General features: G+C 25.3%; 8 protein-coding genes across 8 annotated transcripts, besides 4 other annotated features; 4 read left to right on the top strand and 4 right to left on the bottom strand.

Moving 5' to 3' along the window:
* Positions 1-287: 287 nt before the first annotated feature.
* On the top strand, positions 288-1,544 carry EHI_142180 (uncharacterized protein; the record flags this gene model as incomplete). Its single annotated transcript, XM_651001.1, has 1 exon — positions 288-1,544. The coding sequence occupies one exon, from the start codon at positions 288-290 to the stop codon at positions 1,542-1,544; it is 1,257 nt and encodes a 418-aa protein (XP_656093.1).
* Positions 1,545-1,637: 93 nt separating this feature from the next.
* Positions 1,638-3,706, bottom strand: EHI_142170 (chloride channel protein 2, putative; the record flags this gene model as incomplete). The annotated part of the gene is made up of 2 exons (XM_646083.2): positions 1,638-1,912; positions 1,975-3,706. 2 exons carry the CDS (start codon positions 3,704-3,706, stop codon positions 1,638-1,640), a joined length of 2,007 nt encoding a protein of 668 aa, XP_651175.2.
* A 982-nt stretch (positions 3,707-4,688) lies between these two features.
* Positions 4,689-5,195: a repeat region.
* Positions 5,196-5,515: 320 nt separating this feature from the next.
* Positions 5,516-5,953, top strand: EHI_142160 (uncharacterized protein; the record flags this gene model as incomplete). The annotated part of the gene is made up of 1 exon (XM_646084.1): positions 5,516-5,953. The coding sequence occupies one exon, from the start codon at positions 5,516-5,518 to the stop codon at positions 5,951-5,953; it is 438 nt and encodes a 145-aa protein (XP_651176.1).
* Positions 5,954-6,039: 86 nt separating this feature from the next.
* Positions 6,040-6,495: a repeat region.
* Positions 6,470-6,577: a repeat region.
* A 1,038-nt stretch (positions 6,578-7,615) lies between these two features.
* On the top strand, positions 7,616-8,953 carry EHI_142150 (BTN1 protein, putative; the record flags this gene model as incomplete). The annotated part of the gene is made up of 1 exon (XM_650998.1): positions 7,616-8,953. The coding sequence occupies one exon, from the start codon at positions 7,616-7,618 to the stop codon at positions 8,951-8,953; it is 1,338 nt and encodes a 445-aa protein (XP_656090.1).
* Positions 8,954-9,040: 87 nt separating this feature from the next.
* EHI_142140 (transcriptional adaptor ADA2, putative) lies at positions 9,041-10,162 on the top strand (the record flags this gene model as incomplete). The annotated part of the gene is made up of 3 exons (XM_650997.2): positions 9,041-9,875; positions 9,942-10,030; positions 10,088-10,162. The coding sequence occupies 3 exons, from the start codon at positions 9,041-9,043 to the stop codon at positions 10,160-10,162; spliced, it is 999 nt and encodes a 332-aa protein (XP_656089.2).
* An 82-nt stretch (positions 10,163-10,244) lies between these two features.
* EHI_142130 (zinc finger protein, putative) lies at positions 10,245-11,150 on the bottom strand (the record flags this gene model as incomplete). The annotated part of the gene is made up of 2 exons (XM_646086.1): positions 10,245-10,541; positions 10,632-11,150. The coding sequence occupies 2 exons, from the start codon at positions 11,148-11,150 to the stop codon at positions 10,245-10,247; spliced, it is 816 nt and encodes a 271-aa protein (XP_651178.1).
* A 1,011-nt stretch (positions 11,151-12,161) lies between these two features.
* Positions 12,162-12,695: a repeat region.
* A 2,547-nt stretch (positions 12,696-15,242) lies between these two features.
* EHI_142120 (heat shock transcription factor, putative) lies at positions 15,243-16,262 on the bottom strand (the record flags this gene model as incomplete). The annotated part of the gene is made up of 1 exon (XM_645675.2): positions 15,243-16,262. One exon carries the CDS (start codon positions 16,260-16,262, stop codon positions 15,243-15,245), a length of 1,020 nt encoding a protein of 339 aa, XP_650767.2.
* A 234-nt stretch (positions 16,263-16,496) lies between these two features.
* On the bottom strand, positions 16,497-17,338 carry EHI_142110 (uncharacterized protein; the record flags this gene model as incomplete). The annotated part of the gene is made up of 2 exons (XM_645676.2): positions 16,497-16,658; positions 16,721-17,338. The coding sequence occupies 2 exons, from the start codon at positions 17,336-17,338 to the stop codon at positions 16,497-16,499; spliced, it is 780 nt and encodes a 259-aa protein (XP_650768.2).
* Positions 17,339-17,470: the final 132 nt, after the last annotated feature.

Here is a 17,470-nt window from a genome sequence, read left to right as displayed (position 1 = left end):
AACAAACTAAAAGAAAATCAATAATATGAGATAAGAATGTAGAAAAGAACTTTGGAATTTTGTTTGGGGGTTGAATAAGGTGGTTGTTATTGATTAGATTATTATAATAAAACAAATTAGAGTTGGTTGCTAGTTAATAGAAGGGTAAATGATAGAAAGATAACTTTGAAGAATCCAGAATGATTACAGATAGTTCTCAAGAGTATTGGTTTTGATGAACAGAAGATTAGGTTAAAAGAATTAAGATAATATTTAATGAAGAACTTGATGAAAAAGAAATATTAAGAATGTCTGTAATTGATACAATTAGATATTTGAAAAAGAATAAAGAACAAAAATATGTTGAAAGGGTAAGTAGAAATGAAAGTTTTATTTCAAAAGAAGAAGACATTCAAAAAGTCCTTGAAATGTATCAAAATCCTTTGAATAATAAGAATGTTATTTTAGCGATTTATAGTAGAATTAAAGAATCATCACTTCATTTTATTGGATATTCTAAGTTAATCATATTGGTCTATCGAATTATTACTGTAGATCAAAACAATATTTTACTTGAAAGTCTTAGAGGGAATTTAAATGTTTTTGAGAACAATATTCCTATAGATTCTGAAGAAGAACAATTTAGAGAAACTTGTTTTTTTAGACTAAGTGTTACATTGAGTAAAATGATTGATTGGGTTTCATACTTCTATTCAAATTTTAATATTCTTTTTGATAAGGATATTGAAATAATGGAATTTTTGTATCAAAAGAGAAGGAAAACAACTCTTTTAATATGTGAAAAAATGATTGAAATGTTTCTTGATTTTAATATTGTTGATTGGAATTGTACAGGGAATTATATAACTACATTAAATTATCAAATGGCTGATATTTTACTCAGTATTTATGCCAAAGTATTTTGTGGATTATTTAAATATATTTCAGCAATCATTCAACATATTTTATTATTTGTTCCAGAAGACACTGATAGAGTAATAAGAATTTTAGAATTATTCAATAAAGTTTTTGAATCATTTTTGTGTTGTATAAGATCAAAAGAGGTACAATCTCGTTTTATTGACTTACCTAAAATTGAGTTAATTCCATTAGAAGAAATAATCCAAATCATTCATGCAACCTTAAAACATAATTCTGTAGATAAAGAAAGCAGAACTTTCAGTGAAATTGCACTGAAACTTATGAAATACAAAGTTCTTTCTAATAAAGTTAATTCAGAACTTGTTCGTTTTACTCATAGAATTGTAAGTACATTGGTTTCATCTAGAATTGAATCACACTCTAGTTCTACATCATCTTTAAAGTCCAACACTCCCAAAGAAATGAAAATATCATTTATATATTCATCTAAACAATGTAGTAGAACTAATACTCCAATGAGTGTTTTACAAAACCATGAAATCTTTAAAACACCAAGAAGAATACCATCTCCAATGGAACGATATGATATTTTTATTCCATCCGATTATATTATTCCTAAACCTATCAAAAAAGTTTCAACAAATCTTTTTGAAGAAGAAGAAGATTTAGAGTTTGTGTTATGATAAAAGATACAAATATTATTTATTAGTTGGTAAGAGATTAGTTGTTCATTTGTTTGATAAAAGAAAAAAAAAAGAGAATTGTCTATAATCAAATTAGAATAGAATCTTCATTTGTTTGTTGATAGCTTCTGTCAAACATTTCTTGTTAATTTCACCAATCAATCTGCCATTACTAGTCACAAAGGCAGAATCAATTTCTGCAGCAATAAACAACATGTGAATTTGACTTAAAGGAGTATGTCTTAATAAGTGAAGTGGACATTCACTATAATCTAACAAGAATTTATTAGCAACATGTTCAGGGATTTGAGCATCAAGTAATTTTCTTAATACACTTAATTTAACTTGACCAAGAAGGACACTATGTTCTGTTATATTAATATAAGAATTGAATAAATTTGGAATTAGAAAGAAAAAAAAATAAACAAACCAAGGTCATTAACTACAGGAAGAATTTTGTCAGGAAGAGTTTGAAATTGATCAACAATCTCTTTCAAATCAACAAGATTAGTATATTCTGAAATAAGTACTAAATTAGTATCCATGACCATTTCAGCTGTTTGATTTGAGGAATATTGAATATCAGGAATATAAGGTAATTTTTTATCAATTGCAATTTTATCATACACACAAACTGTAAAAAACCTGGAAAAACAAATAGTGATGACAGTGGCAATAAGCATTGGTACTAAAATACTAATGTCATCTATTAATTCTATCATAATCACAGCTGCACTAAATGTTTGTGTAATTGATCCAACAAAACATGCTCCTCCAATAATAGCCATTCCAGATGGTCCTAAATTATTTGATATTCCCCAGACTGAAAAACATTCTCCAATAAATCTACCAAGTACAGAACCTACAACTATATTAGTAGAAAATAACCCAACTGGTACTGGCATAGAAATAGACATTGCTGTAATTGTAAAACGAGCAATAAATAATAAAAATAAAGCAAAGAGATAATGTTTTCCAAATAATGGTTTTACTGAACTATTAGTATACATTTGTGATAATGTTGTATATGTTGGATATCCAAATGGACTAAGTTCTCCATACCAAGGAGCAGTAACTACACCAGTAAATAATGCAACAATAACTAAATAAAGATAAGGGATTCTTCCTAATTTATATTTTCTTAAGTATTGACGTGTTTTAAATATTGTTGATACTGACATTACAAAAAGAACAGCAAATAAGCCACAAATAACACCAAGTAATATTGAAATTAATGAGTCTTTTATTTGAAGTGAAGGAAAAGAATAGTCAATTGATAATAATCCACTATATAATGAAGGTGAATGTGAATAAGTATTGAAAATAGCTCTAAATGTAAATGCAGCTATTACTGAACTAAATGTTCCAAACCAATAATTTCTTACTGAAAAATATGTTGCTGTTACTTCAACTGAAAATAAAAGACCACCAATAGCAGTTCCAAAATTTGATGAAACACCACAACTTGTTGCTGTAGAAAGCATTTGCATAAATAACTCATTTGAATTTCTAAGAAATCTAAAGATTGGAAGACGAGTTAATTGACTAGCAATACATGATGAAATATGAATGAATGGTCCTTCTTTTCCTGCCCACATACCTCCTCCAAGAACAAAAACTAATCCAATTACTTTAGCAATTAAAGTTTTAAATGTTAAAAGATTTGGAATACGATTGCCTAATAATGTTACTTTCATTTCTGGTACACCTGATCCATTAGCTGTTGGTGAAATAAATTTTGTCCAAAGAAATGCCATTGTAACTAAAACTATTGTATAAATGACCCAAATAATGACTTTATAAAATGAGTTTTCAACTAATGAACATAACCATAGTCTTAAATCTTGTAATTTTTCTACAGTAATATCCATTGACACTCCAATAACAGCAGACACTACCCCAAGAAGGAATAAATAAAAAGCAACAACATGTATCAATGTTCCTTTATATCCAAACACTTGAAATAAACAAATTCTTTTAATTAATTTCAAATATTTGTTTTCATGATGAACTAAGAAACTGTTTTGAGTTGGATCAGTTTGTATTTTCACTAAAACATTATCAATGTCATTGTTTCCATCTTCTAAATCATCAATTTCAAATAATTCAAATGTATTGTCTTGTGTAAATGGTGAGCTAGACAATGGATGTGTTGTTTCCATAAGGGTTTGACTGAATGATATTGTGTTTGTAATGAGAAAAAAACTCTTTCTTTCTTTTTTTTTCGTTTCACTTTCAAATATCAATTCCTTAATTATTCTTTGTTTTTTTGTGTTATTCTAAAATATCCTTTTCATTTCTGTTTACAAATACTGGTAAAATGTCAAACATTAGAGTGTCATTTGTTCAATTTAAAGATGGATTGTTGATTTTTTGGTTTCGGGATAATATCTAATTGAAATGTATGTTATTATTTTTATTGTCCTTTGTGTTTATATTAACAATGTTTTAAACTATCTTTTCATAAAGAGGTTTATAAGACGAATTAGTTTATTCAAACAACAACTTCTTCTAAACAACATTTTTTAAAGAATTATCATAAAAAATATGGTTATTTATAACATGGAGATAACATGGAGTATATAATATATTCTAGAGATTGGCATATAATTGACATTCATGAAAGATGATTTAAACATGGAATAAATGACATTTATAGAGAAATTAAAACACAAAATGGAGTTAATAAACCGCTCTTTCATTTTAATAAAGATGTTGTTTCACTTAATCAAATACTTCATTGTGGATTATATTTTATAAAGTAATGCTAAGTTAAAAAATAAATAAGCAGAGAGCAGTATAAGTGGATTAAAAGAATGACCAAATAATTATCATAAAATTTTTGTAACAATTGTATTTTAGATAATAAATTTGTAAATCAAAATAAGAGTTTTAATAACTTAAACACACCAAACACAATATATAGTAAGTGTTTCTTTTTAATGAAAAGTGATGGAAAATATTGTGGTTCTATCATCAATTAAACATAACCATTATTTAACAAATAAATTGCAAATACAATACCATAAATGGTTTTCTAAACATATATCAATCAACAATGAAATTAATTATATAAACAAAGTGTATTACCAATACTACAATCATACGTCTAACAATGAAATGTTACCAAAGATAAAATATTTAATAAAAATTATTTAATTAAATGGTAATAGAATTTTCATCTGTTCTTCCTTGATCAGTGGAGATTAATCATATCCCTTCGCTTGTGTTTAAAAAAGAGTAATCTCTTTGTTTAATCTATCATTTATGTTTTTATAGGAAGATGAGAAAATCAATACTTTGTTTTATTTCTTCTTATTAATGTCTTCTCAAATTTCTTTACTTATTCTTTCTTTTTAATCTTATTCTTTGTTTTCTGTTTTAATTTTAAACAACACCATTTCCTCCTTTTTATTTTATGAAAGAGAGAATGAAACATTTGACTACCACTATATTACTTTGACTAATCACTTTAGCAAATCCTTATATTACACTATGTCATATTCTATCATAATATCTTGTTCCACCCTTTGCAGCATTTCCTAATACATTTCTTATTCAAATGAACCGTCATAACCAGATAATAACTGAGAGAGTCAAATATTAAATTGTATTAAAGTTTGTGAGGTGTTGCTTCAGATGTGCCACCTTCAATATCAAGAATAACAAATAAAGAAAATAAGTATAAACACAATTTATAAAGTGTTTAACTAATGAAATAAAACAACCAGAAGAAATTAGTGTAGAATGTTTCTAATAAAAAGAAAGTCTAATAATTGAAATGGTTCATTATTAATTTGAATCACTCATTATGAACTTATTTTTTATATTTATTACTTCATCTCTCCAATTTTATTCATAAATGTCATATGACTTTTAAAAATTAATATTATATTATTTTATTTAATTTAATTTTCTTATGAAGTTTTTAAAAAAAAACAGAACTTATTTTTTTCATAAACAGAATAAATATGTCAACTTTAGCTTCACCAAATGCTTCATGTTTAGTTGAATTACAACAACGAAACAGTGACTGTGAAAATAGTTCACACTCATTTATCAGTGCATTTAAAAGTTGTGAAGAATTTCTTCATGAGTTTAAAGAACCAACCAACACTGGGTTGTGTGGAAAAACCTTGAGTAAGATTATTAGTGTAGAAAAAGACAAAAAGCCTGTCTTACCAAAGAGGATTAAAAGAAGCAAAGGCAAAGACGTAATGCGTCTTACTCTTTTGAATTCCGGCAATGTCATGTGTCGTAAAGAAATGAAAGAGCCATATGAAATGACTCTAAAACAAGTAAAAACAAAATTTCCAGGTCATCCAATATGGATCCCATCAGAGCATGTCCATGGAAAAATAAAAAAAACCAATTTTGGATTAGTTGTTACTCCTTTAGGAGATGAGTAATGGCTTTTGTTTCTAACAATAAATTTAATAATGCCATTATTTAATTTTTATTGTTTAATTTTTGAATAACTCATAAACAACATTCATACAAAATGATGAAATATGGAAAGAGATAACACCTAAATAAGCATAAAGAAGATGAATATCCAGATAATATCTCATCTATTAATTTCTGGAAATAAAGGTATGAAACTAATACTACTATAGATTTCCTGAATATTAGTTTATATGAAATATGACTAGAAGACATAATTAATAATAGAATGTCAATAATCACTCATAACGATTTAGATTATGGTATTAAACTCAATGACAAATGGAAAGCATCAGGAATTGATCAAATATAAGGTTTTTGGATTAAATATTTAGAACAACAAATGAAGCACTTATTGAAATTATTTAACGAATATTGTTCATTCTAATGAAATACCTCTTCATTTTATCAAATAAAGAATAATATTAGTATATAAGAAATGAGATAAATTAGACAATCAAAACTACAGATCAATAACTTGTTTAAATTGTCTACTAAATAATACATATGCAGCAAAAGAAGGATTATTATACAATACTATAGTCAATCAACTATTAATTAAGAATATATAGAAGTGGATAGAAACATATAACAGTATTAACTATTATTCTCAAATCACTCTTAGAATAGTAAACATTTTCTTTAGAAAATGACTGATGAACAATAGAAGTGTTTCTACATATACTCTGATGTTTGGTTGTTCATTATTCTTTCGTCTTGGTTTAATTGAATAATTATAAAGTTCTATTATTTGTTAAGAAAAGTCTGAAACATCATTTTTATTGAATAAAACATTATTGAAAATATGATTTTTTTTAAGTTTTACGAAATGATGAATGAAGAATGTTTTAGACAGTATTAACATCATTTCATTCAATCAAACATTATTCAAAAAAATCCTTCTAAACTCGAATTAATTAAAAAAAAACATCTTAACTATTCTTTGTATGAAACAATCATTATAAATAAAAGTCATTGATAGTTAACTTCTTTCATTTTTCCATTTGTAGTTCATAATATTTTCTTTTTAGTTGTATGTTTTTTATCAGTTTTTCTATTCACTTTCATCAGTTTCCATTTTTGTGGTTCTGTTTATTGATTTATCTTTAATCAAATTCATTTATTCTTTTTTTTTCTTATATTTTCCATCGTAGTTGATGTTATACTAAAGTTCATGAAAACCCAATTAAATACAAACCATCAAAATAAAACTTCCATCCAAAGAAGAATAATTTCAAGTACCATGGTTATCTGTTATCAACAAAATGTTATTATGATATTCAATTAACTACAACATTTATTTTTTTAAAATATCTTTTTTCTATTCGATCAGTATATAACTTCAGTGCATCATATGAATAAATAAGAACAAATTAATTCAGTGAAATTACTATTTATTCCATATATATCCAATAATGAAACAGTGCTATAACTTTAATTTAATTAACCTAATTTGCAATGACACAACTCAATCATTATGTTTTTTTTTTCAAATAAAAACACCTTTCTCATTAACTTCCATTACTTACATAAGTAAATCTTCTTTGAAGAATTAAGAAAATCATTCAATTTTATTCTGACATATCATCTTTGAATCAGGGAATTATTTTATTGTAAAAACGAAAAAGATGAATGAAAACGAACTTAAATATATAATGACAGTTTCTAAAATACTTAAGACTATTCACTTGACAAAAGGATGGAATTATTATAGGAATTACATTGGATTTTTTATTATAGGAACAATAAACAATATTAACTTTGTTGTTGTCAATTCATCAGCAAGTAGTTTATGTTCATTTTTTAAAGCAGACAAATGGAATCCATTGATATTATGGTGCAATGTATTTGCAGGGTTAATCCTAAGAATATTGAACATGTTGTTTTTATATAAAATACCTATTAAAATTAGATTATTGTTTTCTACAATTTTTAACTTAGTTGGATTGTTTGGAATGGTTTTATGTATTTTACTTCAAGAATATACTCAAACCACTTCATTTATATTTTTTGGACTATGTCTCTGTATGATTCTGATTATTGGAGGAGTTCAATCATTTGCAGAATCTGTCATCTTATCATACTCTGGCAGATTTCCACCTGAAATGGTTAATGGATGGTCAAGTGGAACAGGGTTTGCTGGGGTAGCTGGAAGTGGATTGTATTTATTTTTTACTGGATTAAACATCCCAAATACTATTAGTTTTACTTGTTTAACACCTCTCTGTGTTATTTATGCAATTGTCTTCTTCTTTATGATTAAACCAGAAGTTAGTACAAATGAAGAACAACAAACATTGATAAATGATACTAATAATGATAGAAAACAAGAAAAAGAGCATAATGAATATGATAATATTAAAGAAGAATTAAAGAATGAGTTAGATTTAATGATTGATGAACAAAAAGAAGAAGGAACATTCTTAGAGAAGTTAAAAAGTGGAATTCAAATGACATGGTGGTTAGGAATCAATCTCACATTGATTTATTTTTTTGAATATGTTATTAACCCTGGTGCTATCTATGTTGCATTTAACAAAGAAAAATCAGAAGAAAGTAACAACTTTTTCATTAAAAATTTTTATGAAGTTCTTGCATTTTGTTATCAATTAGGAGTTTTTATTTCTCGAAGTTCATTACCATTATTCAAGATTAAACCAGTTTGGATATTGACAATAATCCAATGTGTGTTATGCATTTTGATGTCAATTCAAGGCAATTTACATTTTATGTACAATGAATGGGGTATTTGGTTAATGATAGTCATCATGTTAGTTGTTGGGTTAGTTGGTGGAAGTGGTTATGTTCAAGTAATGTATTGGATTTTAACTAAACAAATGAAAAAAGAACAACGAGAATTGGGAATTAGTTTTGTTACATTATTAAACACTTTAGCGGTATTAGCCTCTTCATTAGTATCATTGTTATTGAATGAAACATTGTGGAAAAGTAATTTTGATTATTAGTTGATTTATTCCTTTCTTTTTGTTGATGAATGTTACTCAATAACAAAAGTACTTGAATAAAAAAATGAAAATCTAAAAAAAAATAAAATGGCATTGTATTGTCCTTGGGAACACATTACGTGTAACTCTTGTAATAAAGTCATTACTACAATGACAAGAATAACATGTGTTGAATGTGATAATTTTGATTTATGTTTAGAATGTTTTTCACAAGGAAAAGAAATTGGAAAACATAAGAATAATCATAGTTATCGAGTAATACCATCATTACATTTTCCATTGTTATCAAGTGATTGGGGAGCTGATGAAGAATTAATGTTATTAGAAGCTATTGAACAAAAAGGACTTGATAATTGGCCTGAAGTCGAGAATTTTGTTAAAACCAAAACAGCTAAAGAGTGTAGAAGTCATTATTATGACTATTATTTAAATTCTAAAACACATCCTCTTCCAGATCTTGAAGAAAGCTTCTTAAAGAAGAATGGAATAGTTGACATGAAACCATCTCGAATTGTTCATTTTAAAGACGATGAATTTGACTCTCGACCTCAGAAAGAAACAGGATGTACACAACCTACATATGAAGGATATGATGCATCTTTTAATCCATATCGAAGAGAATTTGCATTTGAATATTTTAATAATGCAGAATTATCAATTTGTAATATAGCTTTTACTGATAAAGATACTCCTGAAGAACGAGAAATGAAATTTCATAAATTAGAAGAATATTATAAAATGTATTGTGAAAGAGTTAGAATTAGAGATATTGTTATTAATCAAGAACTTGTTGATCCAAAGAAACTCAGAATAGCTGATAGAAAAAGAAGTAAAGAAGAAAAAGAACTTCATGATTTAAATTGTCAATTTCTTGTAGCATTAGGAAAAGAAGATTTTGAAAAGTATATTAAAGCGTTAGTAGGTTTGTTTATTTCATTATTTATTCATTATAAAATTACAAGTCATTAATACTAATCTCAATTTGTAGAAGAAAGTAAATTGAAAACTAAAATACGAAATTTAAAACAAAAAAGAAGAGATGGTTGTTTAACATTACAAGAATCAAAAAGTAGAAGAGTTTGTTATATTTATTAGGTAATATTTCCTTTAATATATAAAATTATTCATATCTAGAAAATTAATACTTATAATTATACGTCTGAATTAAAACAAGTTTCTTATACAAAACCAAGTAAACATCCTCATTAATTCATTGTCAATTTCTCTTATATCCCTTTGTTGTTTTCTTCTTCTTGTTTTATTCTTGTTATTTTAATTCAACTTTATTCTATTAATTGCTTAACTTCTCTAATGACGTAAATGGTGGAGTTGGAAGAAATCCTAGCCAAAGTGGTTTTGATGGAGAAACTTGCATCACTTCTTTCCAATTTAAAAGAATGGATTTGTAATATTTGTTTTTGATAAATCTACGTTCTCTAATCATTTGACCAAAGTCATCAACAACTTCTTTCATAGTATAATTGAATGTAATTGTAAACATCACTGCTATAACATTCATTGTTAAAGCAAATGTCATGTTACCGAAGAATAATACTAAAAGAACTATAAACACATAATAGAAATGTGACTATTATTTAAGTTTTGATTATTTTGTATTTTCTCATTATAAAAACAGTGTTATTGAAGTGGTAGATAGAAAAAAAAAAGAATAACAAACACCACCAACATATACAACTATCTTGTACAAATGAACGTCTGCTAATAATAATGCAACCCATAGATAAAATTGGAATAAAAAGAAATATCTATAGTTATGATACCCCAAACTATTTCCTACCATTGCACAATAATGGTCATATCTATAAATGCATTGATTTGTAACATTACAATGGTGAACTCTATCTGCCTTATATCTCTTACAAATATCACAGTATTGATCCTCTTCTTTTTTTTCTTCATCAACTTGATAATATTGTTTAGGAATACATTCTGCAGTCACGTAATGGCACTGGTAATAATTATATGTGATTAAGTACACCAATCCCTGCGCTATAATAAACCAAAATATGACTGTAACTAGAGAATACAACAATGGTAATACAAAAATAATTAGTGCATTGACTGCTAAATAACATATCCCAATCAGACAAAATACTACTTTCACTGGAAGTTTTTTTAACCCTTCCTGACTAACATCCAGACAACAAAGTGGTTTTGACTTATTGCTTATATCCATTAAATTATTAAGTTCTTAACTACTTAAATTAGAAGATACAAAAAGTGGTTAGTATGAATATTATGATTATTCTCAGTGTTGTTTTTCATTTAAATAAAATTCATACCTCTTTACTTTTTATTAGGCATTACTTTTCATTTGGAACTGTTTTTGTTAATGATGTGATATTCTTTTTAGTAATTTTATTAGTTTCTTGTCTTATGACTGTTCCATCTTTCAGTTTTACTTGATGTGTTATTTCAATGCATTGCATGACATACACTCTTCAAGATTTATTTCATTTGAACTTGTATGAACATTTCTGTTGAGTAGTATTATTTGAAGTATTGAATGAAATTTTGAAGAAGTAATTTAATGTTAGAAATATTTCACAAACCAAGGAAATTTCTTTAAATAAACAAACAATGGATAAAATAATATACAAATTGAACAATATATGACGTTGTGTTTTAAACCAATAAACCACTTAAACCAAATACAAAAAAATAATCTACTTAAAATTGTTTTTTATTCATGTTACTACTTGTTCATGTCATTTGAGCATAGTTAACTGCATCCTTGTAGTAATGAAGAAACAGAAAATCTATTTGAACACAAATATGTTATTTTACTTCTGTGTTTGAAATGCTCGTCATTTCCAGTCGTTGAAAATAGTTTAATTGTTTGTTAACTCTTCTTTCTATTAACTTGAATTATATTGCATCAACTTAGTCTTTTAAAAAGAAGTTGGTTAGTAATATCAGATATATTTAATTATAACACTCTTGTGGTAGTTTCAATGTTTTTGAAGCTTATCTAAAACTGAATGTACTTAACTATTCTTTATCCAACTTCATTTCTAATTTTTTTAAAAAATCTGTTTTTGTTTTGTGAATTAATACAACAAATTTACAAGCCATTCTTTGATTTATTAAAAATAAATCTTTTATTTTTTTGCTTAGTCATTTGTCTCGACGATAAAAAGGTTATGTTTTATTTTTATAAACATAGACAGTAGAAATAAATTAAAATAAAGCAATTAATTCAGTATTAATAGAACTAGCTTTTATTGTTTCCTTATCTATTTGAGACTAATCCCATCCCTTCGTCTTCATCTTCTTGTAGTTATATGGAGTATGTTTTGTTGTGATAAAATCAATATTCCATGACATCCATCATGTTTTTATTACATGGTTTTAATTTCTTTCTCGATGTCAATGTCAATTTTTAATTCTTTAATTAATTTATTACTTTCTTTATTCATTATTCCGTTTATTGAAATTACTACTGGATTTATTTTGTCATCTTTTAATTTTTCTATTTTCATTTTAATATTCTTTATTTCCTTATACTTATTTCTTTTCTTCCAAATGCGTTCAATTAATATTGTGATAATCTATAATAGTCATATCAAATATTAGACAAGTTTTATTCTTTTTATCTAATACATATATGTCTGGTATTTTGTGATATTGTCATTCATTTTTAGGCATTATTTATTTGTTCAATATCATAGTGATGTCTTTATATTTGAACACTGTTTCATAATTTTATTTTTATATTGTTGTAATAAATAAATTTAATGAAAGAAAAAAGAAACTTATCTTAGAAAATAACAATATTATAATTTTATTATTATTATATTATTAATATTATTATATATTTATTGTTATTGTAAAAATAAAAATGAATAACATTTATTTGAAGTAGAATGATGTTCAAAATAATGATTGACTTGATGTTAATAACGTGGATTAACTATTTAAACATCCATATTTTGAACTTATAAAAGTCAAACTAAATTAAAATGGAATCATTGTTTAACAATCAATTGGTCAAAGAAGTTGTAAAAATACTTCCAAATATTCAACAATCAATTGATGATACTACTAAGAATTATCAATATTATTTAGGAAGTATTAAAAATGAAGTATTTGAAATAAAAGAAAATGAAACATATTCAGAAGCAATTAAAAGGGGAGAAGGGATATTTGATAGGATTGATGAAGTAGCTAGAAGAAGAAGACTAGTGATAGAGAAAGGAAAAGAAACAGTAAATAAAATAAAGACAGTAACGGATAAAATGGAAAGAATCATGAAAGAATGTAATAATGATAAAGAAACAGTTAACAAAGCGAAGAATGAACTAATAGATAAAATCATTCATATGGAAGAAATGAATATGGAAGATAAAATTAAGCCATTAGAAGAAGAAATTAATAAAATCACCGCAGAATTTAATAAAAAGAAAGAAGAATGGGAAAAGCATTACAGTGATTATTTAGAAAGGAAGAAGAGAAAAAAAGAAGAGGAAAAAAAGAAACAAGAAGAGGAAAGATTGAGAATAATGAGAGGGATGAACACCATGGAAGAAATGTTACAAATAGAAGAATGGACAAATAGAAAAGTAGGAAATATAATATTTGATTCAGATAAAGATGATTGGAAAGTTAATACATCAATATTTGGAGAAAACATAATGAATAAAGAACATATAATAATTATTATTGAAGATGAAGGAGGAAATAAATTTGGGGGATATGTTAATGAGAAAATTGATAAGGATGATGGTTGGATATATGATTCAAAGTCATTTGTATTTTCATTAAAATCAAAAGGAAGAATTAAAAGAATGATGAAATTTGATATTAAACAACCACATGATGCATTTAGGTTATGGAATCAATCAGATAATTGGTTGTTTAATTTTGGATGTAACTCTGGTGATATTTGTGCAAGTAAAGAAAATAATAAACCAAAATCATTTTGTCAACAACGCTCATTTGAATATAAAGGAATATCAAATGCACTTTGTGGAAAAGAATATCCAAAACGTTTCACACCAAAACGAATCATAGTAATTGAAATGAAATGATTCAATCTTGAATGATTGAAAATGAAATAAAAAAGAATAAAAACAAATCAATGAAGAATATGAACATTTCGTTCATCTAAAATGAATGAAATGGTGAATTAAAAATGGTTATAATTCATTGTTAATTTATTTCATTTGAAATATTCATACACAATGAGGGTGTTTTTATCAAATAAAAAGAAAGAAGAAACTGAAAGAAGAAATAATACAAAGAGAGTTTATAATTAAAATAGATGACTGTTATATTCGTTAAATTCTCATTTGAAACATTTATATTTAAATTCTCATTCAACTATTCGTTATTGATTATGATGAAATTTTATTTTATTGATTTAAATTCACTAAACTCATTAATTTTTACATTAGTAATAACACAATTAATAAACATTATATCTTCAGTTGATCTAGTTTCATTTTCTTATTTATTTTTGATTTCATTATACTCATATTAATAATTCCAATTAATTATTTATTCAATACACTCAATTGACTTTTAAAATTAAAATCTTATTAATACTACTTTATATCATTTTGTTATGTTAATATTATTAATTAGCATAATCTCTTTGAGTTGGTATTTAAGTATATAATTTCATTTTTGATTAGTATTCTCGTTGTAACAATAACTTTTATTTCTTGCCATTAGTATTATTTGTTTGTGAGATACTTTTGATATTGAGATATTATTAAAATAACTGTCTAGTGTAAAATACAAAATAAATAAAATAATAAATGATTAAAATCCCATGTATGACATGTATTACTTTCAAATTCAAAGCATATATTCATATGATAATAAAATTTATTCAGTTTTGTAAATTTATTAAAATAAACATATTTATTTGATTAATGTTACAAATTATTTATGATATAGCAAGATGGTTATAACAATTTAACAAAACTAATTAATTTCAACAATAAATTATTATTTAATATTAAATTTCATTCAATAATATTTGTTTACTAAGTTTATATTGCAAATGAGTTATTCTAAAGAACTAATCAAAACAATATAATTGTCAATATTTAAATAAATCTTTGTTATTTTCAAAATTAAATACAACATTTGGCTTTTCTTCATTCAGTTTAATCAATTTTTTAATAAAAGAAAACAACAATAGTAGAATTAAATTATCTTTTATTTAATTCAAACCATTTTATTTTAAGTGACTATTCTTTGTTCCTTTCCGTTTTAAACATAATTATTCTTCAAATAAAACATAGTTATTCAAAATTATTTATTGAGTCTCTGACTCAAGTTCTTTTTCCAATTCTTTACGATCTGTTTTTGGGAGTTGTGGTATTGATTGATCAGACAAACTGAAAATAGAAAGAAGTGTTGTTATTACATTTGATAAACTTTGAACTTCCTCGTAAATTGTATTTTGATTCTGTTGTAAAGTTGTGAATGCTTTTTCCAATGAATTAACTGATTCTTGAAGTGTCTTTAATGTTTTATTCACTTCATATTCTTGTGAAGTACAATCATCCACTCCATCATCAAATATGATATGTGTTGTTGATTGAACTTGTTTCTGAACACCAGAATTTGAAAGTTTATCACCACTATTTATTTCAGTTTTTTGTTCCATTTCAATGGTTTTATCATCATTCGAACAAATATTGTTTTTATTATCATTTTCGTTTATTAAAACTTCTTTCTTCTCATTCAGTTGTTGTGGTTTTTCTTGTTCTTCATCTTTGTTTTTGTTCATAATCTTTCTTTTTAGAGCATCAATTGCAAAACCTCCTCCGTTACTATTAGTCAAATATCTTCTCTCAATAAACAATGTTTTTGAGTCTCGTGTTAATGAAGAAGAAAGAGATGGAAGTAACTCTTCTGCCTGTTCAAGAGAACTTGGTGATATTTTAAAGACTTCACTATTGTTTTTCATTGGCTTATATTCATTTCCTTTTCTTTGTCGTTTAACTTTTTTTCTTTTTATTGTTTTAATACAAGAGAAGTTTGTTGGGTCAAATGATTCATGAACAAAACAGTCTTGCCCATCAATAACTTTTTTATGAAAGTCATATCCATTCAATTGTCTAATAAAACTTTCTTGTTTAACATTTGGGAAGTGTTTTGGTAAAATGTAATCAACAAACAATTGTTTGTCATACAAAAAGAAGCCATGATTCTCCTTATTATACTCAACTATCCTTTTTGATTCTTTATCATTTAACATCTCAAATAATTTGACTAGAAATTGAGAAAATTCTTGTGGAAATCCACTGATATGGTTATCTTTATTCTCCATGTTTAAACATTCTTAGTTTCTTTCTCAGAATGGATTAGATACCATTATCCAGTACTTGTTTCAATATAAATGCATTTAATTAATTTTCACTTAAAATATATCTTTTTGTTTCGTTCAATATAATTTCCATTTTATATACTTAAGAGTTATTTTCATAGACTTTATTGTTGAATAAAAAAAAAGAAATGTGGTATAAAAAGAATTTATAAAACTAATGGAGTTGTTGTTCAATATTTAAATTAACTTAAGATATGTTTGAATTTCTCTATATGTTCTATCAAAGTATTGAAAACGTCGAAATAGGTTTAAATTTTCTTTTAAATCCATTTTATAAGAAGTGATTGAAGATTGTACTCTTTGTTCTGTGAAACTTTCTCCAAATAATAAACATAGATTCTATATGAAAATAAATACATTTGACAATAATTGATATTTTATTATAAAAGAAAAATACAAACAATTTGAACTATTGGAATAAATTCTTTAAGAAAGAAATAAACACAGGAAGATGCTAATAACTTAAAATCAAACATACTAAATCTTGGAAGAAAACTAATTAAAATGATCATTAATTCTGCATTTCTCTTGATACAATCACCAACAAACACTGATGAATTATTATATTGAACAAATGATGAACAATAAGAGATACAAAAATCAATTGGATTTCCAGATTGATGCAAATAAGAATTGTATTTTTTAATTGAATTACAAACACTCTTGATTTCATTTGATGTAAATCTGTTATGACAAATTTGAAACAATTGTATAGGAGTTATTGTGAGTTTATTTTCAGAAACAACAATGAAACTACACATCATAATCAAATCTCTTGAAATAGTTAATTTGTTAAGTACATTATCAAAAAGTATTATAGCATCTAAAGCAACAATCTTATCTAATCTATATCTTTCAGTGATTGCATATATCCAATTAACTAAATCACATCTAGCTTTCACATCTTCTGGAAGAGGTTTTGGTTGAATACAAACATCTACTATATCCTGAATATCCCTAATAGCTTTTTTATCTTCTGATGATTGATGTGGGGTATCTTTAACTATTTCACTACTCATATAATCTAAAATGAATGTACAGATCCTTGTTATCTATTCTTTGTTTCTAATTTAAAAATAGCTATCACAAAAATTATAATCCAATGAACAATGACAAAAAATTCAATCTGTTAAGTTATATTTTTATTTTTC

Source organism: Entamoeba histolytica, genomic scaffold (genome assembly GCF_000208925.1).
Source record: "Entamoeba histolytica HM-1:IMSS scf_1104750518443 genomic scaffold, whole genome shotgun sequence".
Taxonomy (NCBI): Eukaryota; Evosea; order Mastigamoebida; family Endamoebidae; genus Entamoeba; species Entamoeba histolytica.
The sequence above is the reverse complement of the archived record's forward strand: the minus strand, read 5'-3'. Positions and strand labels throughout refer to the sequence as shown.